Raw genomic sequence first — 14,328 nt, 5'->3', positions numbered from 1 at the left:
AACTACTACTGTTATTAGTGACACAAAACTGTGCACTAGTTGACAAATGGGTGTGACTACTACTACCAGTGATATAAAATTCTATTACTGGCTCAAGAGTCATAGGAGTAGCACGCAGACGTCAACTTAGCGCACAGTTTTGCCTCACTAGTAACATGCAATTGTCCTATTAGTATGCTAAAGTTGTCCTACTACTGTGGAGAAAAGTCATAGAGAAGTGGAAAAAAATTTATTTGTAAGACAGAGTTGCTCTAATAGTGTGGCTTAGTCATGCGACGAGTGAGCTGAATTGTTTTACTAGGGAGGACAAAGAGTGTACTAGTGCAACGATCTTGAAAGATATTGAATAAATACTCAAACAGCGCTCCCTAAATTCTTCATAGCTAAATAGAGGTAGTTTCATTCAGATCCATAATTTCTTCTGTATCCAAAGGAACAAAATGTTGTAAAGATCCTACATAGACACAAAAGAGATCAATGTGCCTGAAATTGGGAAAGTAATTTTTTTCATGTTCACTTTAAAAAGCGGTGGCACGGCGGCCGACTGGTTAGAGCGTCAGCCTCACAGTTCTGAGGACCCGGGTTCAATCCCTGGCCCCGCCTGTGTGGAGTTTGCATGTTCTCCCTGTGCCTGTGTGGGTTTTCTCCGGGCACTCCGATTTCCTCCCACGTCCCACAAACATGCATTAATTGAAGACTCTAAATTGCCCGTAGGTGTGACTGTGCGTGCGAATGGTTGTTTGTTTGTTTGTATGTGCCCTGCGATTGGCTGGCAATCAGTTCAGGGTGTACCCCGCCTCCTGCCCGATGATAGCTGGGATAGGCTCCAGCACGCCCGCGACCCTAGTGAGGAGAAGCGGCTCAGAAAATGGATGGATGGACTTTAAAAAGATGCCAAATGCACAATCTGGATGAGATCCAGATGGAACGTGGTAGAGCATTACAGCTTCTGATCCTGCACATTTCACTCTCACTAATGGTTGTGTTGTTTCTATATTATTAATAGCATGTATATATGTGAATATTGCTCTTGTGACACTTTAATTTCCCTCATGGAATGAATATTCTGTCAACAGTGGATATTAAAAAAAAAAAAATCTACACACACCCACTGTTCAAATGCCAGGTTTTTGTGAGATAAAAAAAGGGATAAGATGCATAATTTAAAACCTTTTTCCACCATTAATGTGATATAGCCAGCCTGTCCAGCTCAATTGAAACAAATTAAATACTTTAAAAAGGTGAAGTAAAAATAAACGACGGAGATAATGTGGTTGCACAAGTGTGCACACCCTCTTATAACTGTGTGGCTGTGTTCAGAATTAACCACTCACATTAAAAGTCATGTACAATGTGAGCCAGCAGACCTACGACTATTTAAAGTGCCTCTGAATAACCCCAAATGAAGTCCAGTTTTTCTAGTAGGCTTTTTGTGGCATTTTTGTGGTCACATCTCACAGCAAAAACCATGGTCTACAGAAAGCTTTCATAGAAATTAGAGAATTTTCCCCTCTATATAGACCCCCCCCCCCCCCCCCCCCCCCATAGAGTCGTACTGGTTGTAGGTCATAATTATAGTGGGGAAAGTTAAATAAAATGATTTAGCTTAGTCTAATTTTTTTTAAATCGCAACTAATGGGTGTTTGAACAGGGGTGTGTAGACTTTTCGTATGCACCCTATCACTTTAAAAAACAACAACAACATTTGAACAGTAAGTACAGTGGTAATTGAGCGTGCCGCTTTGTGCTGCGTGACCGCTGCTGCGCAAAACCAATTCATTGCGCGCCCTTAAAACCTTCATGCCCATGCACCTTGGAGGTACGACACAGTACCTCGGTTTTTGGACTTACCGAGTTTTCCTCGGGACTCCTCCAGCTTCTGAATCTGGTTCTCCAAGAAGAACATAGCCACGGCGAACGCCAGCAAAGCCAGCAGCTGCAACTTAGGCGGCATCATGACTCTGAGCAGCCCCATCAAATCATCCGGAGAACGAGTCGTTCAGTCCATGCCCAAAAGAGGGGAGAGGAGAGGGGGGCGGCTAAGAGGAGACGCTGAAAAACACGCACAGACAACCGGCGAGCACAAAGCGGCTGCGCGCGTGGATATTTAAATCCACCCCCGATGCAAAATGCCCATTGTTTGCTATCGCATCATTTGAACGGCAACGTTCACGGTTTACGTAAAAGGTTTCCCCGGAGCGTCGATGCGTCGTCTGTGCAAGTGTTCCCCCGCGTCTCGTCTTCACTTGCACGGTTCCACGGTTCACACTGTCAAAAGCCCCCAGACCGTTGGACAGTAACAAGAGTCCACTATAGACATTGAAATATGCCGCTACACCCTCCCTGCCGTTGAGAGAGACGTCAATTCCGCCGCCATATTGGATGTGTCAGAGTGGAGCAAATGAGTGGTGAAAATGCCTCATTCATTGATGTGATTTAGCAAACGTAAGTCAGTTTTATTTATGTACTACAGTACTTTTCACAGAGAGTACAACATGATTCACACGGTTATAGAATTAGTTATACATAAATAAAATGCAGAAACATTTTATAGTCAGAAGTGGGTAGAGTAGCCAAATATTGTACTCAAGTAAGAGTACTTTTACATTAGAATAATATGACTCCAGTAAAAGTAAAAAGTAGTCGTGCAAATATTTACTTGATTAAGAGTTAGAAAGCACTCAATGAAAAAAACTACTCAAGTAAAGAGCAACTTGTGAGTAACTTCTGATGTTTTTTTTTAAATCAGAACATGAACATCAAATACATTAAAAAATAATAATATATGGGAGTCGACACACACCTGCCACCATTTCAATTTTTAACTGTCCAAAAACCAACAACACATACATTGGGCCCTACAGAAACATTATTTGCTTTATTGGCTTAAATGACTTCATGAAGAAGCTGTTTGCTGACTTAGTGATTGTGTGTGTGTGTGTGCGACACCATAGGGATTGTGCTAATTTTGCCATTTTTTTACCACTGCCAAAACAACAATAGAAACATCTGCAACTTACCGCACAGTGTTTTCTCAAGTTAGAAGTGGGCTGAAATATCCAACTTTGAGCAGTCACAATTTAAGAGCTGCATGATAAAGCTGTTGTTTTTTGGAGTCTGTAAAATAAACAGTCGCACGGCTGTTCCCCCCCCCCCCCCCCCCCAAATGAGTCATTTTGATTGGCTCGCGAAGGCTACGTGCGCGTTCATGCGTCTGCCTTGTGTCGTCTGATTGGTGAATTGGAGTCAAATGACATTGGTGGTCCCGTTTGATTGGCGCAACAGGCACCCTACGTGGAAGTCGAAGATGGAGTCTAAAAATAGACATGCACACGCTAAAATGAATAAATACAAGTAGCGAATGGCATGTCTATTATTGTAACGGAGTAAAAGTATCGATTCTTCTTCACATAAATACTCAAATAAAAGTAAAAACTACGGTGCATTTAAAGTACTCTGACAAGTACAGTTTATGGAAAATGTTGCTTGTGTAAATGTAACGGAGTAAATGTAGCGCATTACTACCTACCTCTATTTATAGTTAATACATCAAAATAATACTTTTTAAAGAATCAAAGTCCCATACTCAAATTCAAAGCCAGATCAATGACTTTCCATTGCATTTGGCTATTATAACATTATTTTGATAACAGAATAGACTTTATGGCTACTACTATAAAGTCCCGTATGCACACAACACCAAGCCTCCAAACAAAATATTTCCTATTCAACTAAATTGTCCTGACGTCACTAATTGCTGTTAGTTTTCTCATTGTGTATATTATGTCAAAAGCCAAAAGGCTGAGAAAGTGGGAAACAGTGAGAAGGGAAAGTTTTTCTGCTAGTCCCTCTCCAGTGATTGACATGATTAGTCGTTGAATTGATGTAAATCATTGAATGTCAATAGGATTCATCAAAATCAGAACTTAGTGCCACGTTATTGTAGACAGATAATATTCATCATCACAGTAACAGTTTTACCTAGCTGTAAACACTCGTGAAAACGTTGCAAAAACACATAAGTTGGCAAGACACATGAATACCTATAACATCCTAAAAATAGAAGGAGTAAACGTTTGGAATCACCAGAACAAACAGAACAAACGTTACTTATGTTATTTTCCCTAAATATTGGCAGGTGTGAGTGCGTGTGTGTGTCATTAACTTTGTGCACTTTGCAGTTGGTCGCTTCAGTCCATTGACACGCCTAGTCTACGGGCAGATCTGACACATCCAATATGGCGAACGCATTTAACGTAACACAGCAACGGGCCTCTACACTCAAGACGGGGGTTAGGTTTTTATTTTTATTTTTTTTATTATGTCTACGAACTCCGCCGTAAAGCAGTCTCTTATTCGTCAGCCATTGTTGTCTGTCCACACCGGATTGGACGAACATAACCAACGAGCGCGAACGCCGACCTGTAGTATTGCTGTTTTCCTTCCCTGCACTGTAAAACCCATGAGAATTACAAGCGAAGAAGAAATAATAATGCTGTCCCTTTGAAAGCCTAATCCACGAACATTTTTCACCATGAAATTGAAAATCAAATAAATGTCCCTGACAGATTGAATAGTTGTAATATGAATGAAGTTTTTAATTGATGTTTTTTTCATCAAAATTACATGAGTTAAATCTCATTTTATTTTAAATTTATATCAAGCAGAGTTTGGGGCACTTCTTCCTTTAGGTTAAGGGGCCCATCTTTGTAGTTTTTTCAGGCAGACTCCAAAATGTCGGGAGAAGTCTATATCTTGTGGCTGCTTTCGCTTTTACAAACGGTGAGTTCAAAACAATAACGTAGAATATAAGATTTTGTCCTTGCGCCGAATTGCAGTAAGTATTTGTAATATGGGCGGATTACCCAATTTAGTGTTACATTCTCACGTTATATATCGAATCATGTTGTTACCGGTACGAGCGCCGATATGACGTGGCTTTAACTCAAAATCTCGACAACTCCAGTCATTTATTTGATGAATCTGTGCAAATGTATTGACTAAATAGCAAAACGATTTCCACTTGTCTAAGATTGAGTTAATTAACTGAGCAAAACGAAACAAATATTGTCAAATCTTTGATAACATTGTCAATGAGGGAAAAAGCACAAATATGAATGACATGAATACAAGGTAACATTAGCTCGTTTAAAAGCAAATGTGCAGTAATCCCATTATATCGAATATATTTTGTCATTGTAATGAATTAAAATGTATTCGTTCAAGTCAGCCATTTTTTGTTACGTTTTTTTTTAAATAAAGAAAAATAGCATTGCATTGTATAAAACATAATAAACGAGTATTTAAAGAAATCAGCTGATTTTATAAAGTGTAATTATGGTACGTCACTCACTAGGCCACACCTTCAAAAGGCATGGCCTAGTGAGTGAAGTAAGGAGCTGCAGTCGGTTACTCTGTGTGTGAGCATCTGGGTGTGAGTTGTGGCCTAGAGCAGCTCCTTGTGAGTAGTTTCATTTTGTACTTGTGTGTTTGATTGTCCTATTCAATAAACAGTTGAAAGTGCATTGGTGACTAGCTCCCCTTGCCCACATGCAAGGACATTTTAGTACGTTAATTGCTAAAAAAAATAATAATAATTCTCGCTCGCTCGTAACTCAAAATTTGGGCTCTCATCACAAAAGCAAAAAAAATGAATCAAGTGATGGCTTGTTACTTGAAAAACTTGTTGGAGCACTCGTGTGTTAAGGTACCACTGTTGCCTCTGTCTTAATTTTGACGAACTTCATAGCTTAATATTCAATGACATCGGTGCTACATTCTGTTTTTTTTTCGCTTTTCATACCTGTTTCTTGAGTGTTGGGCACTTAAATATTCAAGTTCATCTTCTCCTCCCTCCCTCCAGCTGTCGGCGTATGGCTCTGAGCTGTCGTCAGAGGCATGCAGGGAGCTGGGCTTCTCCAGCAACCTGCTGTGCAGTTCCTGTGACCTGCTTGGGGAGTTCAGCCTCACCAAGATCCAGCCAGACTGCAACCACTGCTGCCAGCAGGAGGCCAAGTTAGAAGCGCGCAAGGTAGCAATACTAATGATGCACCGAAATGAAAATTCTTGGCAAAATTGAGGAACCCAAGCTGCCAACCTTTATAGTTTCACTTCCAGAACAATTTGTCTAAATTTCCATATTTTTAAAATGTCAAGAACATTAATGGAGGACAGTTATGGCAGTATTTTATGTAATAGGATAAAAATAATTCTACATACTGTTCAAATGCACAACAAAATCATTACTCTTTAATTGTAATCATTAATTATGGCTTAAATGTTTGTTATTTCAATGTATTTATTGGACAAAAAGCATGTTTTGAATAATTGATTTTTCTACAAGCAACAAATCGGGGAAATCTTTTACGATTTAATTTTAAGGCCCATGGAATCTATGTTATTTAAAGTTGATCTTATTTCTGAAAGCACACTTCCCAGATGAAGGGCAAAACATGTGATTTCTATCAAGATAATTAGCGTGTTGCTCATTCCTCAACGGACCCGAGGTAAAGATTTAACATCACCAGGCTGCCTTGGATGTATGTTTTTGTCCCTGGGTGGAAGGCTGGAGGCGTACCTTTTTCATCGCTGCATGAATGTTATACTTGGCTGGTTTTAATGAGGAAGTAATACTCTTAATGCGTTTGGCTATTAAAAACGCTGAGGCACAGGGTGTGTATCGAGTCGTCTTTGGAAATCAGAATCAGAATCCTCTTTATTTGCCAAGTATGTCCAAAAAACACACAAGGAATTTGTCTCCGGTAGTTGGAGCCGCTCTAGTACGACAACAGTCAATTGAAAGAACACTTTTGAGACATAAAGACATTGAGAAAAACAGTCACTGAGCTATAAAGAGTTGCTAGTTATCTGGTAATGCCGGTACAATATTTTTTTGTTTTGACAATTGTGCAAAAAGATGCAGAGTCATCTAGCACTTAGACAAGTTCGAATGACTAATCTCGCAATAGTCCGGTGCAATGACCATTGTGCAAAGGGCGCCGAGACTTCAAGGAGTGTACGCAGTTTAAAGTAACGAGTAGTGCGATAATCTGGGACAATGTTGGTTGTGCAAATGTTGGAGATAACTCCTCAGTCAGTGTGCAAATGGGTCAGATGCTACTCTGGCATGAGTGGCCAGTATTGGTCAACAACAGATGTGAAAATAGGAACATTTTAAAATACCCCAACGGAATGGTGTGTTATTAGCTGTAATCTTTCTCTCTGCATCTTCTGTATTGATGGAAAATTTAAATTTTTACATTTTCACAGAAATACTTTAGAACTTAAACATCTGTGTACACTACTCACCAAAAGTTGGGGATATAGGACTTTCGGGTGAAATTTCAAGATGAAGCTAAAATGCATGACAGTGAAATCTCGTTTTACATGGGGGATACGTGCCAGACCCACCCGCAATAGGTGAATATCTGTAATGTTAAAAAAAAAAAAGAAGTTTTTTAATAGTTTAACTAGTTGTCATGAGTGATGACCATCAGCCACGAGTTTTGCTGCGATCCAAAATTTGGTGAACAGCGTCGCAAATGTAACGGCCAATCAAAATGCTTGTCATTTCTAGGGTTGGGCATCTTTTAATTTGAGTGATTCCGGTTCCTTATTTAGATTCCGGGAGTTCCAAACGATTCTGGATTCCGATTCTTCTAGGGAGCTCGGTCAAAAAAATGTGCATGGTTTAAATAAAGGGTGTACAAATTATGAACATCCATTGTCTTAGCAGCCCGCAACATAGACTAAAATGAACATTTGACTTGGGGTTCTTTATAACCAATATCAATATCTAACCTATGAACTAAAAGGCAATGTGTGTGGAAATAACCCAATTGACTTCCAGCCATCCATTTTCTGAGCCGCTTCTCCTCACTAGGGTCGCGGGCGTGCTGGAGCCTATCCCAGCTATCATAGGGCAGGAGGCGGGGTACACCCTGAACTGGTTGCCAGCCAATCGCAGGGCACATACAAACAAACAACCATTCGCACTCACATGCACACCTACGGGTAATGGTTTTGGGATGTGGGAGGAAACCGGAGTGCCCGGAGAAAACCCACGCAGGCACGGGGAGAACATGCAAACTCCACACAGGCGGGGCCGTGGATTCAACCCCGGTCCTCAAAACTGTGAGACAGACGCTCTAATCAGTCGCCCACCGTGCCGCCACCCAATTGACTTAATATAAGAATTGAATTGAAGAATATCAGCAGTTGCAGTTCAAGGAACTGAACGTCAGAATTCACAACAGGTGGTGTTTTTTTTTTCTTTTGGTTTTTCTCCCCCCTTCCAAGGATGTTAAATTCTTTGCCTTTCTATGACTCCTCCAGTCTCAAATGATTCAAAAGTTTAGGGGTCAAATAAAGTTCAACTGTAAAGGGTCAAGTGCATTTTATGTTCATCCTGAAATTTCACCCGCAAGCCCAATATCCTACACTTTTTTTGAGTAACAGCATCTCCTTTCCAAAGGGCAGCTGTGAGTCTCCATTTTCCTCCAACCTGCTTAACATTGCCTCCGGAGGTTTGATAACAAAGCTACCATCTGTTGACTCTGATACATGTTCACTCACTCAGCTTTACGACTCCAAGCAATCGCCACGAGACGCCTGCAGGCCAGCCATCCTGCCACCAGCAGGGCCGCCTCTTATCTCTGTGTGTGGGCAGTGCCTCGTACGTGCGCGTTTGTGTGTTTCTCCTCATGAACGACCAGCTCATGTTTTATTTTCTTTACCAACAGCTCTATGCTGGGGCCATCCTGGAGGTGTGTGGATGAAAATTGGGGAGGTTCCCCCAAGTCCAAGGTGAGTTCTCTTTTTGAAACATTACCAAACTTGTATACCATATTTCTTTTTTCTCTCTCCCTGTATTAGTTCAGTCATGTGTTCTCTGAGGGAAGAAAAAAAAAAGACGCCTCCATAATCCTAACGCCAATTAAACATACACTGGCACTTCAACTTACAAGTGACCTGATCATTTAACTTACAAAAGTTCACTCGCTTAATGCAAACACACAATCCAAAACGTCATAGACGGGCTGACGAAACTAGAATCCAGGTTGCGGTGCTTATAACCCTTTAAGCAACGGATATTTGAACACGTATACAGATAATATAACAATACTGTACTCACACGCGTATGTTCTTTATCCTCTTAAAAAAAAATAAAAAAAAAATAAAAAAAGACGATTATTACTCCATCTTACTGAGTTACTTAGTTGTGAAACTCTTTATTATGAATGCCTTTATTATAAGTTACCCTGGTGGCCAATACACACACACCAGGAGTAGCACAATGAACATCAAATTGAAGCCTAAATGTTTAATTCTTTACATTCTATTTAATTATGTAATTACTGTATGTTTTTATACAGTACAATATGATACAGTTCTAGTTTCTTATTAAAATACACATGATAAAAATGTTTGTTGTTTTTTCTTATTTACAGAGGCTGGAACAAATTAAAGGCATTTTCAGTCACTTCAATGGGGATATAATATTTGAGAAGTGTTATAGTTACGAGCATGGTCATGGAAGGAACTAAACTCCTATCTCAAGGCACCACTGTATGCTGAAATAATGATTTCATCTCAATTTACTCTAAAATGTACTTATTGGGTGTAAATTCTTTGACTGTTTTGTTGAACAAAGTTATTTTTCTGTTGTAAGAATGACAACAGGTGAATACACAGGTTAATGTTACCTTCTTCCATCTAGTGGGGGAGCAGTCAACTGTTCTGCCTGTCGCTACACGTCTCTGGCTTAGATAGATGAACAAAGCTGCATACTGTTAGTATGTACTGTACATTCTCGTCTAAGTCTCTGTTATTGTAAACTCATTGATCAGTAGGTGGTCTTGAACACCTCAGTCTTGCTTTTCAAACCCCTGCTTGGAACATTGTTCTAAACGGAGGACCACCCGAGCTGTACTCAATACGGTTGTGCTTCATTCAGTGTCTCGTTACACTGATCATCAACTGCATCTCAAGCCCATGTCGTTGCGTGTGCCATATGGCCGCCATTTGTTTCGTTTGTTTACTTCAGCTGTGGCCATCCTGTGTGCTCAACTGTCTTCTCGCTATGCAATCTTCTCAGGATGGGTTGCAGCTGTCAATAATTAAAGTCCTCTGTGCTAAAATAGAACAACTAATGGGTACATGCTTAACACAACCTTTTTTTATTTTTTTATTTTTTTTATAAATCTCTGTAGCTTTTGTCAGGGGTGACAAGCCGAAGATGTTCAAGGGTCTTCAGATCAAGGTGAGTATTAGTATTGATGATGCCTATTCACTTTTCACACTAATGATTTAATCCCGTGACAGGGACCGAGACCCCCTGCACATAGCCAAAAGATGAGTAATTGCCCCACCAAAAAAAGGTTTATAATTGCCTATATTAATAGTTAACCATAAATACATCACAAACGATGATCCCAAAACACTTTATCATTTCACACTCATATTGCAATATTACCACAATAGCTGAAAATCTGTGACATAGACACCATAAGAAAACATTTTTTAAATAGTTTTGCCCCTCTCATGTGCTTTAAACATGTAAACTTATTGAAGTACTTAAACTTATTAAAACACACTTTAAAGTACTGTTAGCACCTGTTCTCACTCTCTTGCTGGTAGTTGTCCAAATAAGAGGCAAAGCGTTCTTTCTTTAAGCAGTTTATGTAACTCCCAGTTGAAGTTAACTGTAAAACTGACACAAGAGAATTGCACATTGCATATTTAAAAACCAAAATGTTCAACCAAACCAAATATTTTCAAATGTCCACTAGTTTAATGCCAACATATAAAGCAAAAGGCCATTGACGGGCTAACAAAATCAGCATTGATGTTATGGTAATTATTATAGCTACGAATGAGTAAGTAGAGTTAATTCACGAGTACAAAAAAAAAAAAAAACACAGAATCAGAATTTTCCCATCACATGAAAATGTGTCAATGTACTTGTTTATTCTGACAAGCACTGCAATGCTTCTTTTTCGCCATTTTGATTTACTGTGAACAGCTTATGCGCATTGTGGTTTCACCAAGGGCTCCATGATGTTTGTTTAAAAAAAGAAAAAAAGCTCTGCGCTGAAGTAGTCAGGCACACATACCATGGAAGCGTCACCCCAAAAAAAGAAGCCGTCGCTGGAGAGGGGCGGCAGTGGCATGGTGGCAGATTTAAGAGTGAGAAAGGGAGAACGTGGATCCAACACAGCGTGGATCTAGCCACCATGCTAGCTAGAAAGGCAGCAGTTTGGTCTGGGTGGTGAGGATTTATGGCATAGATGAGCTATAAAACAGATTTGGGATTCTACCCATGGCCAAGCTAAGGGGAAGGCTCCTCGTTAAAGTAAGCAATTTGAAAAAAGAAAAACAATTCTGTATTGTGATCCACCTGGAACGGCGACAGTCATAAGTCAAAACATCCCAAGGTACGCTCTTAATGGTTCAATCGATAGTTTTCAAATAATCAAATTGCACTTTTCATTTGTTGGACTATTATTTTGGAATAGTCCAAGGAGAAAAATCTGTGACTACGAAAATTCGCAAATAGTTGGAGGAAGACTAATCTTCTGTGATAAACCAAGCTCCTGAGGAAATTCCTACAAATTATTTTTTGTTGCTAACTGGTCCTTTTCCTCCATTTTCTTTTTTTTTTTTTTTTTTTCTTTCTCCCCCTCATATCCGCCTACTCTCTGTCAGTACGTGCGAGGCTCCGATCCTGTACTCAAGCTTTTGGACGATAACGGGAACATCTCCGAGGAACTCAGCATCCTCAAGTGGAACACGGACAGCGTGGAGGAGTTCTTGAGTGAAAAATTAGAGCGGATATAAACACAGCTTTCAATTTGTTTTCTATAGTTAAAGGGACAGCTTAAAATATGCATAAACCCTGATGGTTTATGTCACTCTCTCTGCCATATTGTTTTTCTAGGGTTCCACGAGCCTCCTTTTTTAAGGAGGCAATGACAAAAAGTAAGAAATTAGGTAATGACAAAAGTAAGAACACAAAGTTGGATTTTACAACCAAACACATTATGGGCATCACTATGAAGATGAGAAAAAAATATTAGTGGTGAAATGTATATTTGTATGTATTTGGACTCAGCATTTTTACATTCCTGCTAAATTCTGTTTAAAGTCACAAATTTCTCAACGACACTGTAAAAGCATCATAAGTTTTTTCTGTTTCTAATTTTCTTGTAGACATTTTTTTTATAATGCATAAAATTGGTGTAACTAGATGTGAGTTGTTGAAAGACTGAACAATTCCAAGTTGCTGTTTGTCAGTAGATGGTATAGTTGTGGGGGCACGTTAGTGAAGAGCTCACCTTAAACCAGTTTTGGGAAGTGACCTCTGATGTGTTTTGTGTTCCTCGGCTTCATCGATCTTTGGATGCAAACTGGATTTGTTGTGGAAATTTGAATATGCAACAATAAACAACAACAACAAAAGATTTTCTTTCAGTTGTATTTTTTGGACTCATGGTGTTGAGATTAGCGATTCTCCAGTGCTAGTACCACTGCTGGTACGAAGGCTCCCTCTAGTGGTACACACACAAAAATCACTGAATTAAATGTTCAAACTGCTGTGTTACTGTGGTTTGAACTTCTTTTTTTTTTAAATCAGTACAGTAATTTTTTTAAGTTTAGTTGTATTTAATTTTTAAGTACCATAATTTAGCATTTAATCTTTTCGACCTGTTTACAAATATTTTTTTCACGGACAATTTTTAACGTACAGTATATGTTAATTGAATCATTCAAGGGGTATTTCATTTTGTCCTGTTTTCAAGCACATTGGTAATATTCAATATGTGCATCAATTTACAGTGGCTTACAATAATATTCAATGTACTTGCCTTGCTTTTGATGAATACTATACCTACTAAGGGCCTACTTACACTACTGTATTTTGATGTTATGGTGGTATTTGGCGAGCTAAATATCCTTTGCCGTGGACTTGTGCGTCTCCCTTTATGAGCATAGAGTGACACCTAGTGCTGGAAAAGAAATTGCAGCTGAAGATGCTTAGTGGCTCCACTTCATGTCACCACATTGAACAGTGTTTGCAAACATCTTTTTAGTTCTATTTAGAGTGGGTAATTGTCACGCTCTATACGTGAGATTGTTCTAATATGATAATCTCACAGCTCTTGTATTTCCACCTGGTGTTTACTTTGTATAAAACCACAACATTCGATTTCAACGTTACGTATTTCCTCAGATGGATTTATTGAGACGATTTCAAAATGACACACAGTAATTCAGATTTAGTATCTGGATGAACATATCAATGAAAATCTCTAACGACCCCTTATTGGTCGAGTAAATCAAGTGACAAAACCAAAGAAAAGACTCAGAACAATAATGATATTGTCAGATTAAAAAAAATCAAATCCCTCTCTCACGTTGAAGCATTAATTTCTAACCACAGGGAATTATCCAATTTCACTTAATTAGTCTGTAATGTATTATTTATACACTAAAAGTAATGTATCTTTTTTTCATCTATCTATGCCAGCCATGAAAAGTGAGAGGCAGAAAAATTGAATGCCCTTCCTGTCTATAGCAGACGGTACATCATTATTAACCTGTGTATACCACTTTTTTTATTTATATATATATATTTTTTAAACATTTACGTTTGGCGATATTTTTCCAATGTCAAACGTGCCTTAGCTCAATAGAAAAATGAGAAACACTGCAAGTTTAAAGTATATGGAATATTTACATTTCATTCCAAATATCAGAAGGCATAAAAATAGACAAATCAGAGTAATTAGCAAGTCCAAGAATAACTTCTCACGTCTCATCAATGTACTTGCCAGACGGGGGAAGTAACAAAGTACAAATGCATCGTTACCTCTGTACTTCAAATGTTCAGCTATCTGTTCTAGGGCTGCAACTAATGATTCTTTTTGTAACTGATTACTTTGTCAATTAGTTTTTGATTACTCTTTGAATCAGATAAAACTTTTTTAATTTCCATCCCTTTCTTTAAAAAAAACAGGACATTATTTCAAATTGACAGTGGAGAAAATGCACAAACATAAATTGATTTTCATTCAGTCACTGGTCCGCAACATGTCAGAAAATAGGCAACAATGTTGATCATTGTTTTCCAAAGTAACAGCAAATGTTTGCAAATGTCTTATTTTGATTAAACAAAGATAATAAGAATGCTTTCATAGATGTCTATCTGAGAATATTTACTGTTGAGAGGCTGAAATTTGAACCATTTTAAGTTCGACAAGGTCTCGAAACGATTAATGGATTATCAAAATAGTCGATTGAATTGATAATCGATTAGTTGTTGCACCG

At 38.7% G+C, this 14,328-nt stretch overlaps 2 protein-coding genes across 2 annotated transcripts in view; one reads left to right on the top strand and one right to left on the bottom strand.

The window, feature by feature from the left end:
* The window catches only part of hs2st1a (heparan sulfate 2-O-sulfotransferase 1a), a 62,924-nt gene extending 60,597 nt beyond the window's left edge, over positions 1-2,327 (bottom strand). Inside the window, exon 1 of the mRNA XM_061798104.1 lies at positions 1,852-2,327. Within this exon, the coding sequence (XP_061654088.1) occupies positions 1,852-1,975 (124 nt within the window). The 5' untranslated portion in view covers positions 1,976-2,327. The remainder of the gene's footprint in view (positions 1-1,851) is intronic.
* A 2,294-nt stretch (positions 2,328-4,621) lies between these two features.
* Positions 4,622-12,461, top strand: selenof (selenoprotein F). Its single transcript, XM_061798017.1, has 5 exons — positions 4,622-4,782; positions 5,864-6,031; positions 8,742-8,805; positions 10,212-10,261; positions 11,707-12,461. The coding sequence occupies exons 1-5, from the start codon at positions 4,735-4,737 to the stop codon at positions 11,836-11,838; spliced, it is 462 nt and encodes a 153-aa protein (XP_061654001.1). The 5' UTR covers positions 4,622-4,734; the 3' UTR covers positions 11,839-12,461.
* Positions 12,462-14,328: the final 1,867 nt, after the last annotated feature.

The sequence above is a fragment of the Phyllopteryx taeniolatus genome, chromosome 14 (assembly GCF_024500385.1).
Source record: "Phyllopteryx taeniolatus isolate TA_2022b chromosome 14, UOR_Ptae_1.2, whole genome shotgun sequence".
In the NCBI taxonomy this organism is placed as follows: domain Eukaryota; kingdom Metazoa; phylum Chordata; class Actinopteri; order Syngnathiformes; family Syngnathidae; genus Phyllopteryx; species Phyllopteryx taeniolatus.
This window is presented reverse-complemented; position numbering and strand designations above follow the sequence as displayed.